At 37.7% G+C, this 23,035-nt stretch overlaps 1 protein-coding gene across 1 annotated transcript in view; it reads right to left on the reverse strand.

Moving 5' to 3' along the window:
- VPS13B (vacuolar protein sorting 13 homolog B) overlaps positions 1-23,035 on the reverse strand; it is a 1,100,792-nt gene that overhangs the window by 74,958 nt on the left and 1,002,799 nt on the right. Inside the window, 1 exon segment of the mRNA XM_036759288.1 lies at positions 74-229. Coding sequence (XP_036615183.1) covers positions 74-229 — 156 coding nt within the window.

Consider the following 23,035-nt stretch of genomic DNA (forward strand, 5'->3'; position numbering starts at 1 on the left):
CTTTGAAATACTCTATCCGTTCTGGGCTTCCTTAGAATCACAGCACAGACTTGGGGGAGACAGGGGCACTTACCTGTTTTTGTACTCCACTGAGGTGCTGAACCTTGATGATGAGTGAGGCAGTTCGGCCCTTGTACTGAATTGTTCTGATAAAAGTTCCAGTACTGTCCACACTGAATGGCTCTGACCAGCGCCAGTTACCCCAACCTTCAATACAGATGTGTAACAGCTGGAGAGAAAAAACAATAATCGTCTTAATGCCAAGCTGCCAACAAAAATCTAGTTCTGAACTGAAAGTCTCATTGCTGGGAAACCTTCCTCTTTGTAATATTTAGCATCTGTTTTCTTTCTAACCTGTATTATTCATCCACTTTCAGCTTATTCAACCATACTAAGAATAGCAAATATACTACATAGAACCAATGTGGTTTTCCAGATCTCATATTAAAACTTGTAAATAATTGTGCTATCAAATTGTAAAGGGTCTGCTGAGCTTTTGAGAAAAGGCCATTTCATTAATCCGGAGGGCAGGAAGGTTGAATTGTGAGATCAAAGGATTTTGGTCTTGGCCCACAGTGTAGTCTTCTAATAGCTAGAATGTAATTAAAGCTAAATTTAGTATCTAGTTATTTTTGATCTCAACCTGCCATTTTCTCTTATTTTTCCCTCAGGGTGGACAAGTAATTTGGGGACGTAGCTCATTTGTCTATAAGAATATGTAATGTGTCAAATTGGAAATTCTGCATGAAGAAAATGTCTTTGCTCTGTCTTTTTTTTTTTTAATATAGTTTGTACTGGTTGCCGCACACATTCCAACACTTTCATTTCGGAGAAGGGCAGTGACTGTTCCAAGATCACATAGGTAATGACAATAATATAAGAACTTAAACTTTGAGTTAATAGAACACTTTGCACACCACAACAATCCTGTGAATTAATTATTGCAAGCAGCAATATAGTAACAGCAGTGATAATTGCTCACACTTACATCGCTTTAAGCAAGTTGGAAAATGCTTTACACACATCACCTCAAGCGATCCTAATAAGGGCTCTGTGAGGGCAGGACTGTCATTGTCCCAGTTTTACAAATGAAGAGACTCGGAAGCACAAGGCAGTGTAATTGTTGAAGCATTCGCTTTTATTATGAATGGTTATTGAGAGATCACAAGAAATAGAAGAAAACCTATCGAGTACAGGTTTATAGAAGGAAATACTTCCTAACAAGTAGGACTATTCCCCCCAAAATGAAAGGCAGGCCTCAGCAGGTAGTGAGCCCCGCCACCGGGGTCCTCCATGCAAAGCCTTGGATCTGAATGAGTATGTACTTCTGGGGAATGCTGCCCGTGGGGTTTGGGTTCCTCTATCAGTTGGAGAAGATGGCCTTCAGGAGTCCCTTCCCCCTCGAGGTCACGAAGCTAGTAGGTGATCATGAGGGGGATGTGAAAAGAGGTCTTCTGGACTCCAAGTACAAGACTCCACTATTCCTCTTTTCCTATTGTGATTTACAGATGGGGAAACTGGGGCTCAGGGAGGAAAACGAACTCGTAGTTGGCAAGGTGTCTGAGGGATTGAGACTCAGCTCTGTTCACTTGCACAACTTCGAAACTACAGCAAGCACATACGTTAGCCTTCCATGTAATGTAGGGGCAAAAGAAACCACACTACAGTAATGACTATGTCTCAATTCATGTATTGCTTAATTTTGCCAAAATATGGTTTTTTTTTTCCTTTCTCTTCCTTCTTTTGTCCTTTGTTACAAGGGATGGCTCTTTGGGGAGGGAAGGAGGAAGGGGTATACTTTGACAATAAAGGTGATGAGAAGATCAAAAATAGCAATGAAAATTTCTTTAAAATAAAAGTGCCCCCCCCAACTCCTCCAACAGACAAACACATATACATGCCGCCTCTAAAGTTGGAATTGTCAGATCTGGTTGCCTTTTCTTGATCCTCATCTTTCGGTCATGCAGGGTCACAATCTTAGTTTCATCTTCATTTTTCACCCTCCTTCACCCCACGTAGGTAAAATGGTTGTCGAGTTTTGTCAAATGTATTTCCACAACACTTCTTACATCTGTGTCCTTCTGTCCAACACGCACAAGGCCTCAGCAGCTCTTGCTTGTACTAACGTGAGAACCTCCTAATTGTTCACCTTGCCTTGTCTTTCTGTTCTACAATCCATCCTCTATCCATCTGTCAAAGTGATATTCCTAAAGCATAGCTCTGACCATGATCTCCCTTGCTGAATAAATTTCAGGGGCCCCTTATTAATTCTAGGATAAAATACAAAGTCCTCTGAAGTCAAGTCAACAAGCGTTTATTACATTCTGTGCTAAGCTCTGGGGATACAAATATATGCAAATGAAAGACAGTTTCTGCCTTCAACGAGCTTATGTTCTAATGGGAGAAGACAACACATAAAATAGGAAAGCAGTTGGGGATGGGAAGAGAGGAGAGGAAGGTACCCACATTGAATTCTAGAGAATGAAGATGGAATCTTGGCTTTTTCTCAAAATGGATGTTTTGGGAAGAACTTATTAATGGGGGGTGGTGGGTGGGAGAGACACAGAAGTGGAGGGAGAAGGCAGCTGAGCATGGTGGCAAAGTCCAGAGAATAAAGCGTGTCTGATCTCCATCACTCTTTAAAATAGAGGTTCCAGGGCTATACTCAGACTTTCAAATGCATCTATGATTTCATTGGTCTGGATATTCCCTCCAACAATAGGGTCCACAACTTATCCATGCACCAATACATTCATCACAGGGAGTCTACCCAATGTCCTGCAAGCCTCCCCTTTCTCCTTACAACATGAAGACACCAATGTAATACTACTTACCAGGTGACAAGCCCATCTTTTCTTCCTATTAAAAGTTTCCCCTTATAGCCATAATATGTTATAGAATGTAATGAAGAAATGAATGAATGAACAACATACTCAACAATCAGTGAAAGCCAAATCATGGAAACAATAACAATTTTTGTGAAAGAGTTATAGAGGATATAGTTAGACCAAAGGAAAACCTATATCTCTAAACACTATCTATCCCTTAGAGAGAGGAAAACCAAATGAACAAAACAGAAAGGAAAAGGAAGGAGGGCTCACAACAAACAAGGGAAAATAAAGAAAATCATCAGAAACTATTATCCTGAATCTGTACAAAAATATAAAATGCCCAAATTAACAAAACAGGAAACAGATAAACTTAAGCAGCCTGATCTCAGAAAGAGAAACCGAATACGGAACAAACGGATCCTAATGAGGAGAAAAACAAAAGCAAAATAATCTTCGGGTTCAGATGGATTCACAAGTACATTTTATTAATCATTTTAAAAACAAATAAACATTGTGCTATATAAACTGTTTAAAAAAAAAAACAGAAAAAGAAGGTACGCTACTCAACACAACGAGGCAAACTTGGTTCTGGATCATGATTTCCAAAGCAGGGGGACAATAAAGAGGAACAATAACAGGAAGATAATTAGCATAATAGACCATGTTAAGTCAACAGGCATTAATCAAGCTCCTCAAGTGCTAATAACAAAAACAAGAAAACACAAGGGATTATATCAATGGATACAGAAAAAAAAATCCTTTATTAAAATTCATCGTTCATTTATGTTAATACTAACAAGCAGAGGAACAGTAAGTTAGTTAGCTAACAAATATTTGCTAAGCATTTTATTAGGCATTGTGCTAAGCTCTGGCGATACAAAGAGAAGCAAAAAACAATTCCTGCCTTAAAGAAGCTTAAATTCTAATGGGGGAGACAAACATAATTAGGTATGTACAAGATATATAAAAAGTAGACAGGTCATCTCAGAGGGGAACTAAAGGATCTTTCCTTGACAAAATAATAACACCAAAAGCATTTGTATAGTACCTTTAAGGTTTACAAGGTTTTACCTGATAACTCATTTGATCTGATTTAAAGTATTTCCCTAAAACCAGAAATGATCATTATTTTCAATAGAAAAGCATTGGAAGCTTTCTTGGTAAGGACTGAAGCAAAAATACCTACTAATTATTTACCAAATAATTATTTGGAAAAATAATTATTGACTAAAAATATTAAAACTATAATAATTAGAAAAAAGAAAGAATAAATATACCATCTCTATTCTTTCACTAATCCTCAATTGCTCCCTGCTTATCGGCTGCTTCCCTATTGCTTATAAACACACCCAAGTCGCTCCCATCCTATCAAAAACTTCTCACTTGATCTTCTATCCCAGCTAGCTATCATCCTATTTCTCTCCTTCATTCTGTAGCTAACCTCTTTCAGAAGGCTCTCCACAATAGGTGCCTCCCCTTTCTTTCCTTTCCCTTAATTCCTTGCAATTTGGTTTCTGACCTCATTATTCAACTAACATGGCTCTCTCCAAAGTCACTAATGACTTCTCAGTTACCAAGTGTTTCTCAATTCTCATCCTTCTTGACTTCTCTGCAGCATTTGACACTGTCAATCATCTTCTCCTTGATACTCTCTTCTTTCTAGGTTTTTGTGAAACTGTGCTTTCTTTGTTCTCCCTCTACCTATCAGGCTGCTCCTTCTCTGTTTGTTGATCTCATTCACATCATGCGCACTAATCATGGGAATCCCTCAAGGCTTTGTGCTGGGCCTTCTTCTCTCCTTTCTCCATACATCTTCACTTGGTGACCTCATCAGCTCCCATGGTTTCAATGATCATCTCTATGGAGATAACTTACAGGTCTTCCTGACCAGCCCCAACCTCCTTCTCATATCTCCAAGTACCTTTCAGACATCTCAAACTGGAAGTTTCATAGACACTCTAAACACAACATGTCCAACTCTGAACTAATTTTCTTTCCCCTCAAACCCTTCCCACTTCCTAACTTCACTCTTACAATGGAGGACAACACCATACTCCCATCACTCAGCCTCACAACTCAGGTGTCATCCTCTAGTCCTCATTTTCTCTTACTCCTCACATATAGTTATCAAATCTTGTTTCTACCTTCCTAACGTCTCATGTATGCCCTCTCCTCTCTTCTGATACTGCCACTACCCTGGTGCAGACCCTCATCTCCTCATGCTTGGCCTATTATAATAGCTTGCTGTTGGTCTTCTAGCCTTTAGTCTCTGCCCACTGCAGTCCATCCTCCACTCAGCTGCCAAACTGATCTTTCTAAAGTTTAGGTCTGAGCATATCACCCTTCTATTCAATAAACTCTAGTAGCTCTCTATCACCTCCAGAATCATATATAAAGTCCTTTTAAAGCCCTTCACTATCTGGACCTTTCCTGCCTTTCCAGTCTTCTTACAACTTATTCTCTTCCATGTATGATACAATGACGCTGGCCTCCTCGTTATGCTTGCACATGCCACTCTATCTCCAGACTTGCCTGGAACCTCTCTCTCCTCATCTCTACTTCTTGGCCTCCTTCAAGTCTTAGCTAAAATCCTACCTTCTGCAGGAATCTTCTCCCAATCCTCCTTTATCTTAAAATACTAGCCTCAACGTATCTCACACAGAGCTTGTTTGTACAGAGTTGTTTGCATGTTGTCTCCCCCTTTAGACTCTGAGCTCCTTGACAGCAGAGACCATTTCTTTGCCTTCATATACCCAGTGCTTATCACAGTGTATAGAGCACAGGAGGTGCTTAATAAATGCGTGATTGATTGAGTGATAAAATGAGGCAGTATAGCATAGAGATTTGGCATCAGTCAGCATGACCCGAGTTCAAGTTCAGTCTTTAACATATATTGACTGTGTGACCCTGAACAAATCTCTTAACCTCCTAGTGTCCCAGGCAACTTGCTAAGATGAAAAATTCCAGGATAGTTGCTGATCTGTATTGACAGGAAGTAATTTCTTCATCAGGCAACTCTCTACACTGATGAAATTACAAATCTGGACATATATCTGGAGGATATGATGGTACTCAAGAAATTCTAGAGAATCAGCAAATTTTGAGATGATTAAAAGCTTCAGATGAGTAGCAGGATACAAAATGAACAACCAAAATAATTTCTGTTAATTGCTGTTAAATTCTGTTCAAACCATGGGGAAAGATAGAGAAAGGGCAATTTCATTAAAAATAACAACAAAATGCATTAATTATCTGTTAACCTACAATACCACATGCAGAATGGATATAAATTCTGCTGCTAAACAAGTTTCACAGAAATAAAGAAAGATCTAAGTAAGTGCAGAGATATTCAATTGTGCTTGACTGAGATGCATCAATATAGTAAAAATAATACCAGCTAAAATAATCTGCAGATTTGCACAACTCCAATTACTAATGGGATACTTAATAGAATCAGATGAAATATTAATAAAATTCAGAGGGAGGAACAAAAGGTCAAGAATATCTAGCAAAATAATGAAAAAAGTAGGAACAAAGTCTTCTTTATAAACTGAAATAATCTTATTTGTTGCTGATTGTTAATAAAAGAAAGAAAAGAATTTTTTACTTAGCCAGAACCATTCGGAAAATTGGCTAGCAGTCTGTTCGAAGTTGGTTTTAGAAGGGCATTTCACACCATCTTCCTATAGGATTAAGAGCCAGTCTCCAATAGATAAGTGGTCAACATACGAGCACTTTTCATGAGAAGTGGAAATTGTGAAAAGGCATCTTCCAAAAGGGCTCAAAATCATTAATAATCAGAGAAATGTTAATTAAGCCAACTCTGATCAAAACTCCATATCCATCAAATTGGCAAAAAATAGCACGATGGAAAAATTCAATGTTGTCAAGGGCAAGGAAAAACAAACACTAATTCTGTGCTGCTGGTGCAGCTGTGAATTGGTCCAACTGTTCTGGAAGACAACTTAGAATTATGCAAGAAAAGTGATAAAACTGCTCATGCCCTTTGATTCAGAAAAATCACTATGAGGTTAGGAGGTTACTGACATGAAGAAAAGACTGATTTATATAAAAATATTCACAGCAACACTATTTGTAATGGGAAAATGTTGGATACAAAGAGTGTACCCGGTGACTCGGGGAAGTCATTGGTGTTATATAAAGTGAATGGCCTATTAATGTTTCATAAGGAATAAGGAATAGGAAGAATTCAAAGAAATGTAGAAAGACCTGTAAGAAGTGATGCATAATAAAACATAATAAAACAGAACGAAAATATCAACTAATATGATGTGAAAACTACATCAATGAAAACATTCTTAAAGAATGACAAAACTGAGCAGATAATGTTGATACTAAGTTATAAGGCACCCACTTGATCCTTCTTTCAACAAATGCTAAACTCTTACAGTGTTAAGGCAGCCTATACTATACAATTGAAATTACTCTTTTCTGCTGCTTTGCTTAACTATTTTCGGGGATTGCAGATTTTGGGGTTTTCGACTATGAACTCAGTAGAATACTATATGATGTATTAAGACAAAATTCATTAACATGAAAAAGGGTGAAACATAGTATCCGTGGAACATGGCATCTTGAGCCACAATTTCGCACCCATTAGTTTTCTTTCAAGGTCAGTCTTTCAAACATTTACAATAACCAGCCCTGTTTTGCTTATAAAACACATGAAAATTACTTCAGCTGAATATGGGTAGAGAAAGGATAAAATAATTGCTCCTTCACTTCTGTTGAGGCTTCAGTGAGGATGTGAAAGCGTTTTTAAATTAAAATACATAATAACATGTATGCGATGAATAAATTTAAAAAAAACACACAGATAGCAGTGGTATAATGGGGAAAGTATTGCTTCTGGACTCAGAAGTCTTGGGTTGGAGTCCTGACTTTCCCAGTTAGCTGTGTTACCCTGAGAATGCTATTTTATCTCAGGACTTCCCTTATCTGTAAAATGGACAGATATATGATGCTTAGTTTACAAAATCATTTAGCGTAGAGTGGATGTTATAAAATGAGTTATTATTATTATTGTTATTAGTATCACTGGTATTAGTAGTAGTAGAGCATTTGTAGAAGTAATAGAATGCAAGCTTTCTGAGTGTAGTGAACTATTCATTTTTGTCTTTGAACCCCACTGCAAACTGCCTCCCACATAGTAGGTGCTTAATAGAGTTTTGTCAAATTGTATTAGGAAGAAACAATAATCACAGTATCCCAGAAGTTATATTTTTTTCCACATCAAAATAACCATAGTGCCTCAAATGGACAATCTTCTCTTAAATAAATGCTTTTCCTTACTTATGTTCAAAAAGCAGTTCTTCCTAAAAGCATTGTAAAAGTGTTGTCACAATGTACTAAAAAATAAGGACATTAAGAAAGAGGAATATAAAGACCAATTACAGTAGCTGGGAACTACTGTAATAAAAATGTCAGTTTAAAAAAATCTTTTTTAAAGATTATCTGGTTCTAAGACTAAAATAAGTCCTCATAAGTACAATGACGAAGATCACTGCTTGTCACAGGGTGATTTTTTTTTTTGATGTTAGTGCAAAATTAAATGAGTCCCCAGCAGTAGGTGTTTTTTGGAGCCCTAGAGGAAAGATAGTTAAGATTTCAAATGACTGCTAAATGCAGGCTCACCAGCTACAAAAATATCTAGGAAAGCAAATACCTTGAGGAAAAATATGGTTCTATACACATATGCCCCGACATAAAAGTGCCCAGAGTGTCTTTGATGTTTAAATATTAGTTACAGAAAAAAGAAAAAACAATAGCCATGGTTGGAACCATTTCAGTTTTTTTATAGTGGCAATTGGGAATAGAGCTCAGAGCACACACAAAACTAAAAGAAACAAGAAAGCTGTTTACTTTGGAGAGACTAGTAGCTGGAAATGACAAAGAAATAATGAGGCAAGGTACTTAAGGGTCAAATTCAGCTATATTTTAGTGAAAATTCCATGTGCTCCAAAGACAGATTTACTATTTAGAGAAGAGATAGAACTGAGGACCGTTAGTATTTGCATATGAACTCAGTTTTCAACAGCCCCCATGTGGGACCAACTCGCTCAATGACTGAACGTCACCAAGGAATAAATATACTGTCAACTCTCGTTTGGCAGCTACTCATTATCAGAATGTTGGCACAGCAGTGACTGTTCTTTGAATTATGAAAATTCAGATGCCTTTGGAATCAGTTCCCACAGAAAAGAAACAAAGTGAGGAAAACATATTTGTCACACTCCTTCCCTAATGTGCCATTAGTTGAGTTTTTGTAGTGCCCAGTCTCCTCATAAAAGCACCTAAATTCTACTGTAATTAGACTTATCCAAATGTTTAAGGAATCTTATACATTTTTAAGAGAGGAAACCTCTATTGTTTTTCCTCAGAAAAATCTCAAGAGATCAGGAGAAGAAATTCAGGAGCTACAGGGAGTCCTTTACTTACCCAGTCCATCCACCACAAACTGCAACCACAGCAATGGTGACCACTGCACTCCAATGATAAGAAGATTATGTGCATTTGGGGTCTACAGTGAGCCCACTAGTGTGCAGGTGAAGGTGTTGGAATGGTACAGGGAAAACGGAGGAGAACTTTGCTTTCACTTCTGTTGAGGCTTCAGTGAGGATGTGAAATTAATTCTGTTGTCGCTAGACATAAGCCCTGGATTTACTGGAAACAAATCTCCTAGGTTTCATATAGTCACTGATGTCTTCGCTTGAAAAACAAATACATTTCTATTCCTGCCCATCTCCCCATTCCTCATCTTTTGCAAATCATAAAATCAAGATAAAAATTCTTAGAATTTATGTTCAACTGACTGGTTCAAGTGAAAGTTCATTCACTCACTCACCCACCTCATTCATTCATTCATTCATTCAACAGAGCTTCACTGGGGGTATTCATAAGGCGACTGAGAGAGACAGAAGTGTTACTAAGAAGTATTTTCTGTTCTCAAGGAATTTAGCAAAAGAGATATGCACGGGTAACTAATGCAAGATAAAAACAATAGCTAACATTTACATGGCATTTATCATGTTCCAGGCACTGTGGTAAGTGCTTTACAATGATCATAATTTGGTCCTCATAATAACCCTGGGAGGTAACCACTTTATAGATGAGGTAATAGAGACACAGGTTAAGTGACTTGCCCAGGGGTGCGCAGTTGGTAAGTTTCTGAGGTTGGATTTGAATTCAGGTCTTCCTGACTCATCGCTCAGCTCTCTATCCACTGCACCAAGTCACTAATAAAAAGGAAGCCTGAAGTCAGTGACAAAGAGAAATATAAACTAAAGGTCAGCACAGTTCAAAGGAGAGAGGAATAAATTCTGACTAGAGCAGAGATTCTTGACTTTTTGTGTGTGCTATGGACTCTGGCAGTTTGGTGAAACCTATGGGTTTCTACATGCATAAAATAAAATTATATAGGATTGCAAAGGAAACTAATCATGTAATGAAGCTATCAAAATATACTGTTTTCAAGTTAAGAGCCCTTGCACTAGAGTGATCAGTGAAGATTACGGAAAAAAACATGTGAACAGGGTCTTAATGGATAAGTAGAATTTCTAACTATATGTATGTGAGAAACAAAGGCATTCTAAGTGAAGGAAATAATGTGGACAATGGTATAGAGGCAGGAAAGACACAAGGTGTATTTGGGATCATGGGTAGTCTAGTTTGGTTGGAGAACAGAATAAGAGTAGTAAGAGATTGCATTAGAAGTGATGGAAGGTTTTAAATGCTGGGGTGAAGAGTTTATAGACTTTATTAAACATTCAATGGGAAGCCAATGAAGAGTTCTGAGCTTCTTCAAAGTATATGACATCATTTAAAATTACTTTAAAAAGATTAATCTGGAATTGGTATAGATTTTGGAAAGGGAAGGAGATATTGGCTATATTGGAAGATATATTGGATATATTGGAAAGGGAAAAAGACTCATTGCATGGGAATCAGCTAAGAGACTATACGAGAAAAAATATGGATGCGAGCTAAGGTAGAGGTAATGGGAATTGAGAGAGGAACATCAGAGAGTTAAGGGAAACTTTCCTTTCTTCCCTCACTCCAACATATTTTTGTGTCCCCTTAGTTCTTTTTTTTTTTTAAGGATTTTTCTTTTCCATTTCTTATCCATTTACACCCTTTTCCATCTACTTGTTTTAGGCAAGATTTTTCCTCTCTTTGGTCTACTAGAGTGATGTGTTTAATTTTCCATTGCAAAAAAATAGTCAAATAAGAGACATGCTTGTGTTTGCACTTTTCAATGGGAACCAAAAGAAGCAATAAGTCGGGTTTACAGGGGCCACACTAGTTAGAAGGTCCCAAGTGGCTATGTTTTTTTTTTCTAGAAGGCCCCCCCAGTAATCCCGTGGCAGCCTGAACGGACTTGTAGTTTTTCCATTGAAAAACTCAAGTGGGAGCAAAGGCAGCTTTCAACTCAGTTTTTCAATACAAAATAAAACTAAACTGCTGATCATGGGCCTGGGGATAATAGAAGTGAGGACCACCCACAGTCATGTCCAAGGGGAGAATTCCTGAGTGGTTAGAATAAGGAGAAAAGAAAAACAAAACCAAAAACTGTGAAAATAGGGGACATTAAGGAAGGGGATAGAAGAAGGTACAGTAGGTAAATATTTTAAAAATAGTTCTTTAAAATATGAAATGATCAATGTACTAGATAAATGTCTATAAGCTCTAATATATTTCTAGTCTTTTAAGAAATGTCCGTAAAATTGTTCTTGCTTCAGTTTTGTTTTTATGATCACAGTGAGAAATTTGGCTTCATTTCCACCCTCATTTTGCCCATTAATTTATTATTATACTCTCCACTAACTTCCCAGAACTTACAATGATATAACGCTAACATACTTTTCTAACATTCTTTTTTTAAACAAGAACTTAACAATCAGAACAATCTCAAATACATCCCTCATATTCCCTACCCTTTAGGGAAAATATGATCCTATACATATGTGTAGTAGATATTTTCTAAGAACAGAAGTCTTAGAAAACAATAGTTACAAAAAACTATTGTCAGAAATAACTCAAATTCAGTAAATCGACATATACACAAAAGGAAAAATGTGGGATTTAACTGGATCAACTTTCTAAGTTTCCAAAGATTAAACATCAAATACTTTTTGGGGGGAGAGGGTCCAGGCAGGTGTCTTAATCTGTGTCAAGAACTCCCCAAGAGGAAATTTCCCCTATCAAGGCACTGGATAAATTGTTCTGCAATTGATAGCCTTAAAGAATTACCTAGGGGCACTGAGAGGTTAAAAGATTTCCCAGAACAGCAAAGGTACCATGTGTCTGCGGCAGGATTGGAGCTGAGCTCTTCCTGATCTGAGGCTGTCCCCTCTTTCTATACTACACAGAGTCTTTCTTATCAACTCCTAATGAAAAATAAGGCAACTCTAAAAGACAATATTTTCCTGATGTTTTATACCAATGCTTACGGATAATATGCTAGGATTTTTGGGTATTTAACCAAGGATCACTTGGGGAAAAGCTCCAAATATTTTGTAAAGATTCATATTTCTAATAATCTTTGTAATACATTGATGCGTTTTACATGTGTAAGGATATTTCAGATTAGGCTGTAAGTTAATATGTTCCCTGCAGGCCACAATTCAGTCATTCCGATGTTAAAGCAGAAGCATCAAGGAGACTCCCAGCATAATATAATAGGGGAGCATTCCCAGTGAAAATTAAGTTACAAAGTTTCAAAAGTAATACAAAGCCTTATCTTATGCAAGATAATATCTGGAAAGCAAATTAAGCAGATTTAGGTGAAGTCATGTATTCGGAATGCATGATCCCAAGTGAAACTGACATTATGTTTCACACCACTAGATTAGCATAAAAATAAAATAAAAAATTTATCTTGCTTGTTATTGCTTTTTAAGTGGCCTTGAGTGGATTATGCTAAATTTCAAACTGTCCAGAGAATATGAAACATCTCTAAAAAATTAAGTGGGAATCTTTCCAGAAAATGGCTGATGCTTGATGTTGCTGTGTTTCAAAGCTAAAAGCCAAAAGCCCTAAATATCCTTTTACACTTAACAGGACACAACCTAATATAAACAAATGATAATTTAATAATGAATAATGATGAATTATTTTTCAATTACATAACTTAGACTTTCTTATAATTTGTTATGGTAAGGTAATGGAAGAGGAAAAATAAACTGAGTTTTGAAGTAAAATTATAAATCAGTGAAACACTTTCTTTAAAGACCAAATAAAGTTTTAAGTTTTTGTTAATACTATGCAAGGCTATGGGAATGTTCGTTTTTCAGTAAAATTGACTAGTCAATAAGTTTTATTGTGTAGAGCTAACGATAATGGTAACAGCTCACTTTCAAGATAGCAACAGCTTTTTCTCATAATGATTCTGCAGGACAGGCCACGGAAATATTATTTTTCCTGTTTTACAAATGAGGACTGAGGCTCAAGGCCAAGGCCCCAAGAGGTCTATGACAAAGCACACACCTGGGCATGTTATGACTGTAGAGTGTCCTACACTGAAAATGACCATCACAGGAAAAAAGTTATATAAACAAAACAAAGTAAATATGATAAGAGTTGCTGGAAATGGTATGAATATGCAAAACGATTGTGATAAAACATAGTGGCCTCCAGGTTAAGAAGCCCAGGACCAGACGATCTTGCTAGAAGGTGAGCCAGCTTAACATAGGTGGGGACTGGCATTAGCATTCAACCTTTCTTCTGGGATTTCCTGGGAGTCTTGGTGAGTAGCCTAAAGGCTCAAGCACTCTTTTTTTGTTTGTTTGTTTGTTTTATCAAGACAATCTTTGCTCCAAAAGAGTTTTATCAGTTGGCTCTACTTACTCTAGTTATTTTTAGCCCTTAAGGTGGCAGGAAACCCCAACCCAATGCCTTAAACACTTATTACGTAGACCACCTTGCTAACTCCTGGGAAAACTACAAAGATTAGCTAAATCATGGTTCCTGCCCTAATGGAGTTTAAAGTCTGGTAAAGTCTTAATTTATAGCTGCAGCAGACCTACTTTTGGATGGTTGCACTAATGCCAATATCATCAGCACACACTTAGGGGCTAGGATAAACCACGATCAGGAGAAGGTTTATCAGGATCAGAAGTATTAATGTTCAATAAGCTAATCTTCAGAGGGATTTTCAATGATGTGTAGACAGTTTTGTCAAAGTACAGATAAAAACCATTGGCTTTGGTAATAATAATAGCTAGCATTTATATAATTTAGCACTTTAAGGTCTGTAAACCATTCTACATGTTGTCTCATTTGATCCCCACAACAATCCTGTGAGGTGAATGCTATTCTTATCCCATTTTGTAGATGAGAAATCTGGAGCACAGAGAATTTGGACAACTTGTTCAGGATCACAGCAGCAGTGAGTATCTAAGGCAAGATCTGAAGTCAGGTCTGCCTGACTCTAAGTGTAGCACTCTATTCACTGTGCCACTTTGATGCCTGGAAAACATCTGTTCAATAAGGCTGCTAAGCACTGAACAGAGCATATGCACAATCACAAGCTCTGCTGATAAATAAGGCACCATTATGAGGATATTTGAGATCTACCCAGTGACAACAATAATTATTCAATTCAGTAGACACTGATTAAGTGTCCTCAGTATCAAGACAGGGTGAGATAGAAAGATGATTAAGATACAGTCTTGTCCTTAATGAAGCCCATAATTTAGCAAGTGGGATACTTTACTATTATTTCAATCTGTGGTTTCATCCATGTAGGTAACTCCCTATGGGAAAACTCTTCCCACCAAGGAAATTCAGGAAATGACCTTGCAATTTGCAGTCTTAGAAAGCTGCATGTGTTCATTGAGAAGTTCAGTGCTTGGCCATGGGTCCTACAGGAAGGATGTGTCACCAGGAAGGACATGAACCCAGATCTTCCTAACTCAGAAGCTGGTGTTCTAGCCACTAATCCACATTCCCTCTCAGAGAGAAAGACAAATATGCACACATAATAAGACTAGGACTAAATATAACATAACACAAAAGGAGGGGTACAAACAATAGTGGGTCATGAAAGACTGCTCAGATGATGAAAGGTGCTAAACATGCACATATGCTCCAAGCCACTATTAACAATGTGACTGCTGTTATCAGAAGATGGAATCTAAACCATCCAGATAGCTCAACTTCAAGCCTTCTAGGGAAGGAAGCCCTCAGAGTTGCATGAAAACATAGCCATTCTATGATGATTATAACTGACCTCTATATAGTGTTTCGCTTTGACCCTCTGCGTTTGTGATATTACTATTCTCCTTTTTACCAGTGAGGAAACAGAGGCTGAGAGAAGTTGCTTACCGGTGACACAGCTGGCAAACAGAGGATTTGAAATCAAGTCTTCCTGATTGCTACCTCCCAGTCAGTGCTGCCTCTGTCAGGTCAGAGTACAGGACCTCACTGACTACATGTCGGTGACATCTAGGTCCTTCACCAGTTGAAGCCACAAGGACTAATATTACAATAACTTAAATTAAGGAGTTACTTATGATTAATACACTACCAACAATTCAGAGTTCGGCATGATACTGGGAGAGTATAGCACTTGGTACATGCTCCGAGGAGCTTCATCATTTGACTTGAACTTAAAGGTTCAGGAAATAAAGTTTACTTCGCACATTATCTCATTTGAGCTTCACAACAACCCGTTCAGTGGGCAGTATAAGTGTTATTATATCCGGTTCACAGAGAAGTAAACAGATGCTGGCAGATCAAGTGTCCAAGATCGCACGGCCGAGGTCACAACTGCAGAATGTAAAGTCGAGGCAGGTATCTTGTCTCCAAATCCAGGGTTGTTTCCACTATGCCGCCTCACATCTGATCTATCGTTGTTATTTGTGTTTCTGTCTCATTTCCCCAACCAGACTGTAAGTTCCTTCAGACTAGGAGCTGTGCCTTATTAATCTCTCAATCTAGAATTAAGCTTCTTTGAATATGTTAAGAGCTTAATCAAAGTCTGTTGATTTGAATGGAAATGAAAAGGGACAGATACAGAAATAGCCCTGGAGTGTGTGCTGACCTACTCTTTTAGTGTGGGTGGCAAAAGGTATAGAAAATGCTTATATTTTGAAGTGTCCCAGTTGCTTTGCCTTCCCTCAGGGCCTTAACAACAAGAATGATGGGTATCCAAAGCTAATATCACACAATGATCAAATGAGATAATAATTGTGAAAGTGCTTAGCACAGTGCCTGGAATGCAATAAGCACTATACAAATGTTAGCTATTCTTTATTACTACTATTAATGGAAAGAGCACTGGACCTAAAGGGATTTGGATTCAAATCTCGTTTCTGTTCTGGCCTACCTGGATGATCCCCTGCTCAGGTTCAAGTTTCTCAGCTGGAAAATTAGAAGATTTCATTAAAATGGAAAAAAATTTTAAAAAGACAGAAACTATCAATGTTGGAATTGCTGCCTTAAGACAGGCACACTGATATTCTGTTGGTAGAACTGTGAATTTACCTAACCATTCTGGAAAACAAATTATAATTATGTGGGAAGCAACTAAGCTATTAATGTTCTTTGGCCCATCAATAACACTTTTTGGCATAGTAGTCAAAGACAGAAACGCCAGCCACATATACATATATACAAAATTATTTATAGCTGTGCCTGTTGTGGCAAGAAAAAACTACAAAGATTAAAAAACTAACCATCACTGGAGAATGGCTGAACAGATTGTGATATGTATAAATCACAGTATATTATTGCAATGTAAGAAACTACACATTTCAGGTACTCAAAGAAACATGGAAAGACTTCTACAAATTGATAGAGTGGAAAAAAAAAAGCAAAACCACAGTGTCTACAGTACTATAACTGAAAATAACACTAAAAGGCAGAACTCTTCTTAAATATAATGATCATCAGAGATGATGAAATATACTTCTCCTCTTGGAAGAGTGGAAGGGGACAAAAATAATAACAATGATGATAGTAACAGAAAACGTGGATTTTTAAGGTTTGCAAAATGCCTTAAAAATATTATGTATCTGATTCTCACAACAACCTTGTGAGGGAGGTACTCTTATAACCCCCATTTTAGAGATGAGGAAATTAAGGCTCAGAGAGGTTAAAGGACTTGCCCCATATAATCCAACTATGACTAAGCATCTGAGGTGCAATTCAAACTCAGGCCTTCCTAACTCCAAGACCAGCTCTTTATCCACTATGCCATGCTGCCTCATTCTGTGGGTGTAAAATGTTATCAGCGCTGTCAGATGCAATGTGTATTTTGGTTGGGTCTGCTTAGTTATTTTTCTTTGTTGTAAGAGATGGGTTTTAATTGTAATGGTGATGGGAGAGTCTTGAGCCAAGAAAAAAAATAACCAATAGGCACAAAAGATGAGCATGGTCCTATTTATGTATACAGCTTCACTCCTTACTAGGGTGTAAGCTCCTTGAGGGCAGAGGTATTGTTTTATTAGGCAGGAGTATGTTCTAATCACCCTGGAGTCTTCTTTAGTGCCTGACAGAGTTCTTTGTACATAAGAAGCATTCACTATGTATTTGCTGAATGAATGAATACATCCATTTGAATTTCCACAGTAAGGTTAGAATTTCACATCTTTTATTTTCATAAGGGACTGGGGCTCAACCAATATTTTTACATAATAATATCTAAAATAATAGCACTGAATCTCTCTCAAAGTAAGAATGTTTATCCTTCAAGAGAGAACTAATAAACAACTCTAATTCAAGAATTTTCTAATAGTTCCTTCCTGCTGCAGACATCAACGTCTGTTCACTCTTTGGCTAGAACACATCGACCAAGCCAAAATAACAATAACTGTGGTTAGCCAAAGGAATCATAAGAAAGTGCTGTGAATTAACACTGGTTCTCTTGGATTGCACATTTTGTACATGATAATGAGATATATGTAAGTACTCTTGGTTTTTTTTTTAAGCAAATCTAATATATAAAAATCCACATTTATGGAAAAGATAAATTAAAGGAAGATAAACAAAGGACTCACAATAGGATTATTTTAAATGGTAAGCAACTCTTAAAATGTTTAAAATAGGATTTTATTTTTTTATTTATGTATAATTTTTCAGGAATACATATACTTTGAAGTTAGGCATATTGGTTTTCCTGAAACTTTCTATTTCTACATATAGGAAAAAACAATTAAGAAAGGGAATAAATGTTGTTCTAAAGAGAAGTGAGTTGACAAGATAATTATGGTTACTTCAGAATTATGAATGTTTAATATTTTCCTGTTTTGTACATGTAGTAGACTTCCCAGTGGTAGAACAGTTTTTTTAATTGCCAGTGAAGACAATGACTAGTTTAATTCTAAGCTCAACTGTTGTCTCTTATACAATACAAATATAAGTTGAAAAATGAAAAATTCACTCATGGCTGATTGTTTGAATGAACTGGCAGGTTGTTTTGCTCACATATTGATATATCCAGTTGCTCAGTGGTGGGCAGACCTAAAACTGTCATGTGGAGAAAGATGAGAGGAAAGGTTAGAATGTGCTGGAAGGAAAGGTAAATACATAGGTCAGTTTGAGAGATGGTAAGACATAAAGGAAACGGGAATGGTAAGGCAGGGTGGTGGAGTCTGAGGGAAGGTTTAAATTACTCAGAGTTAGATAAAACCTAACCAGCCCTGTCCCATCACCACCCATGTTCTAGCATAACAATACCCTTCTGAGGCTGGCTCCTCTTCTCCCTAGCTGAACATATGGCTACTAGAGGGAAGAAGGAAGCCTTGAATTGGTTAAGCAGAGGGGAAGGAAACCTAGAGAAGTTAGATGGTGGGGTTGTAGTCCCCTTGGGAACAGAAAGAGCCTAGTAGGTAAAATGGGGCACTCCTGAGACTTATAACCTATGCAACCAGCCAGCTCTGACGCTTATATGGACAAAAGAGCTATGAGGTTAGGGTGAAGAGAACATATACTCCTGATACTTATGCCCTGGTTTCTAGCTCCTCATCACCCAGCATTCAACTTGAGCCAGGACACAAACAAAGGGTACATGTCAAATAGACATACTGGACATCGATCACTTCTAATAAAGTGCAGCCTTTATGAAGACTACGTATAAAAGTCATGAACTTAAGGATAACTTTTAATATTCCTTTTTAAAACTGCATCTTCATATTTTAACTTACAGTATTTGTTACCAATTAATTTTAGAGTAATTGATGCTACTCTGTTTCCCCTTTCTTAAGGCTTCCCAAAGGAGTGGTTCTGAGTATGCATTAAACCCAATTTAGCTGTATTGACACCAATGGGATGTCATATACTATTAGAAACTACTAACATGCACAGAAAAAGTCCATTAGCTTTCTTTCAGTCCATGACCTCTTCCCTTTCTTTCGCAAAGCCTTCCCTTCAATTAGCTATTCACTTGAGTATCCACCTTTGGTTAGGGAAATTTCCTCTGGCAGGAAGTTTTTAGACTTCTTTACCTATTAGCACCTTGACAAAGCCAGGCCTCCTAATGATGGCCTTAGGGTCAGACATCTTTCCAAATGTGCAGTTGAAGGCCAGTCAGTGCACACTTCTTATATTTTTTATAGTATTTCATATCTATCCTTCGTGTGTGTATGTGTGGGGTGGCGATGGTGGAGGAGAATGGAAGAGAAGCCATTAAAATTCCCTGGGTATCTGGTGAGCCCCTGTCATCCCAATCCCATTCCAACACTCTGGGTGCAGGAAGCAGGGATGGTATGTAACACTGAAATCTACAGTGAATCTCCAAAGAATGTTTTAATGAATTGTTGTTGTTACTATTCTCACTGAGCATTTATTTAGGCTATTAATGAGCAGGCAGCCAAACAGATAGAGAGGAGAGTTTCCTTTGCCATTTTCTTTTGAATGGGTTAACGAATAGCGCATTTCAGTCACAGTCATTATGAAGGCCAGTCAAAGTGGGGTCTATGTGGGGGTGGTTCTTTACAGATACGGCTGACAGTTTGTTTTCCCAGGAGCTCTCAAGCTGATTAAAGATCACATACAGCACATATGCGATGAAGACAATGATGGGTAGCATGGTGTAGTGGAAAGAACATTGCATTAGGAGTCAGATGACTTCTTGGGACTTCAAATGCATTTTATATTAGGGGGCTGGAACAGATGACCTTTAAGCCACCTTCCCAATTTAAGGTAGTAAAGTTTTCTGAGTTTGAGATTCTGAACTCAGAAAGCTTTGGCCTTTTTTTTTTAAAGGCCCAGTAAACAATTACACCAACAAGAAAGAACCGCATCCCCAACAGTTTGAACATAGTATGCCAATTAAATTGTTCCCTAGTATAATATTCTTCATGCAGTAAAGTTTAATTTAATATCCAATAAAGGACTTTAAAAAATGTACCCTAAGATTAAATCAAGTCCTTTTGTGGGCTTCTTTTAATTTATTCCCATTCAACATTTTGATTAGAGTAATTAAAATAATTTTCTCTAATTTTTAATTAGCAAAAGAAAATCAAGATGTTAATAGATATGTGTATAAAAGAAATACAAGCTTCTTGGAGTTATTTATTTTTATTTAACTGAACTGCCTTGCCATACTAAGAAAACATTTTTGTAAAGGTTAAATAAAGTATTTCATGGCAACCGCTGCTTCTTAGTGCCTGTGTAACAAGAAACATGAGCCAGCCTAAGTTGTGCAAGTTGGCTTTCTTTCCCAGTAAGAGAATGTGGTATCTAAGACCTTGTCCTAACTCATTTTATCCCCAAGTGTAAGTCAGACAAGTCAAGTATGAAATAATGCCTGGAGGGAAGTCCCTGACTCCAAAAAGTATGGATTATTTCACATTTATCTTCAAATCTGCTCTCATAGTTCTTAAAATTCACTAACTTGGCAAGTTGGGAATTATCATGAGAAATGAAATAATTTCATAACTATGAAGTCATCTAGCATTCCATGAATCTGACACTTACAGGGCTTGTTGATGGCTTGGGCACTACTCTGACCTTTAGATAATAAGCTGTTAAATGTTGACTTCAGCCTGGAAACAATTAAAAAGTGCCCCAGCACTCCTAATAGATAGGACACTGTCGTAACTGAATTGGTGCTATCACAACCTACACTTCTGATAAAGAGTTCATGATGGAAGACAACTGCATTCTGTGAACTGTGGTCTCTCTAACATTCTTAATCCAAATTCTTCATATTATCTAAAAATGGCAACCAAAGGGGGAAAAAAAAGAAAATAAGAAAAATCATGTTTTAACTTATCCAGCTGCACTCCCTTTCTTCAAACTATTGGCATTAAAAGTCATAGTTAAAATTATTCCAGTCAACTAACTTGTGCTTGGACATCAGCATTTCACATTTGCTGAGCAAGCTGGCTTATGAAAAGCCTTTGAGTGGCTCCTAGAAAGCTTGAGGAATCCTCAGTACACTTTCCTTCAAAGCTGTATTTAAAGACTGAAAAGGGAGAGGGACAGAGGAAGCATTTGAGGTACAGGCAGTTATGCCTCAGGGTGCTCTGCTGTGGAAATCATCCACAACCATTCACATCATGTGGCCTCACAGGGAATTACAGATACTGGGAGTAACGATATAGTTTATTTAAGGTGAAATTTCCCACCCAGAACTTTCTTTTAAAAAGCTTTTGGGGTCTTTAATAGGCCAAATGGCAAGTAATTTCCACAGGCAAATAATGATACTTATTTTAAAATTAAAACAGAAGGGGGAAAAGGTATTAAACTCACAGACTTTCAGAGCTGGAAGGTACCTCTGTGCTCCCCTTTCATATAAGCAGCTTCAAGTGACCCATTCCACTTTTGGATGGTTCTAATTGTTAGGCAGTTTCTTCTTGTACTGAATCAAAATTAACTTCCCATTAACTTCTATACAACAGTCACAGTTCTGTGCTTCCCCTCCCCCGTCTCCCAACCTACTGGGGAATAGTTATCAATGTTATCAATCACTATGTGCAATGTTCCCGGTGGGGAATGACTAGGACAAAATACAGTGGGGCTGTCATCTCTCCAGGCTTGGAAACGTTTCTTCTCCTAAGATTACAGTAGTTTTGTTTTGGACTATCATACCATACTTTGGGCTCACTTTGAGAGGGCAGCCCACTAGAAACCTCTAGATCTCTTTCAGATGAACTGCTGTTCAGCCCTGCTTATACTTTTTTAAAATTTATTTTAATATTTATTTTTATTTTTAGTTTACAACAGACGATTCTACGTAATTTTGAGTTCCAGATTTTCTCCCCTCCCTCCCCAAGATGGCATGGAATCTCATATAACTACCACGAATGACTTCGCATTGAGTTCATTTATACTTTTACTTATGAAATCTATTTTTTGGACCCAAGTCTAAAACTTTACATTTATCCCTATTTTATCTTATGAAATTTAGTCAACATTCTAGTCTATTGAGATTTCTGGCCTAAGATTTCAACAGAATTGGCCTAAGCAAAACAAGTTTAATATGCCTCTTCTAGGGGAAAAGGGGAAAGGAGGAATAAATATTTATGTAGTTTCTACAATGTGCCAGGCACTGTCTTAAGAGCTTTACAAACTTATCTCATTTGATCCTCACAAAAACCCTGGGAGGTAGGTGCTCTTATTACCCCCATTTCACAGACGAGGAAGCTGAAGCAAACAGAAGTTAAGTGACTTGCCCAACATCACGTAGCTTATAAGTGTCTGAGGCCACATCTGAACTCAGGTCTTCTTTCACTGTGCCACCTAGCTACTCCATTCAAATATCTGAAGAGAGCGATCACGTATCATTGGGGTGCCTAGCTGGCACAGTGGATAGTGCTGAGCCTGGAGTCAAGAAGACCTGAGTTCAAATCTGGCCTCAGACACTTTCTGGCTGTGTGACCCTGGGCAAGTCACTTCACCCTGTTTGCCTCAGTTTCCTCATCTGTAAAATGAGCTGGAGAAGGAAATGGCAAACCGCTCCGGTGTCTGGGCCAAGAAGACCCCAGATGGGGTCACAAAGAGTTGGACATGACTGAAATGACTGAACAAAAATCATGTATCACTTAAGTTTTCTATTTTGGGGGGTAAACATTCTCAGTTCCTCCAATTAATACTCCTACAGCATGGTTGCCGGTCCTGGTCCTCTTTTCTACTATATACACTCTGGTCACGACGGGTAGACAACATGTTAGGATAGGAGTTAGGAAGACTTGGTTTCAAATCCAACCTCAGATACTTCGTACTTATGCAGCTGTGGG

This window comes from Trichosurus vulpecula, chromosome 1, assembly GCF_011100635.1.
Source record: "Trichosurus vulpecula isolate mTriVul1 chromosome 1, mTriVul1.pri, whole genome shotgun sequence".
NCBI classification, from domain to species: Eukaryota; Metazoa; Chordata; class Mammalia; order Diprotodontia; family Phalangeridae; genus Trichosurus; species Trichosurus vulpecula.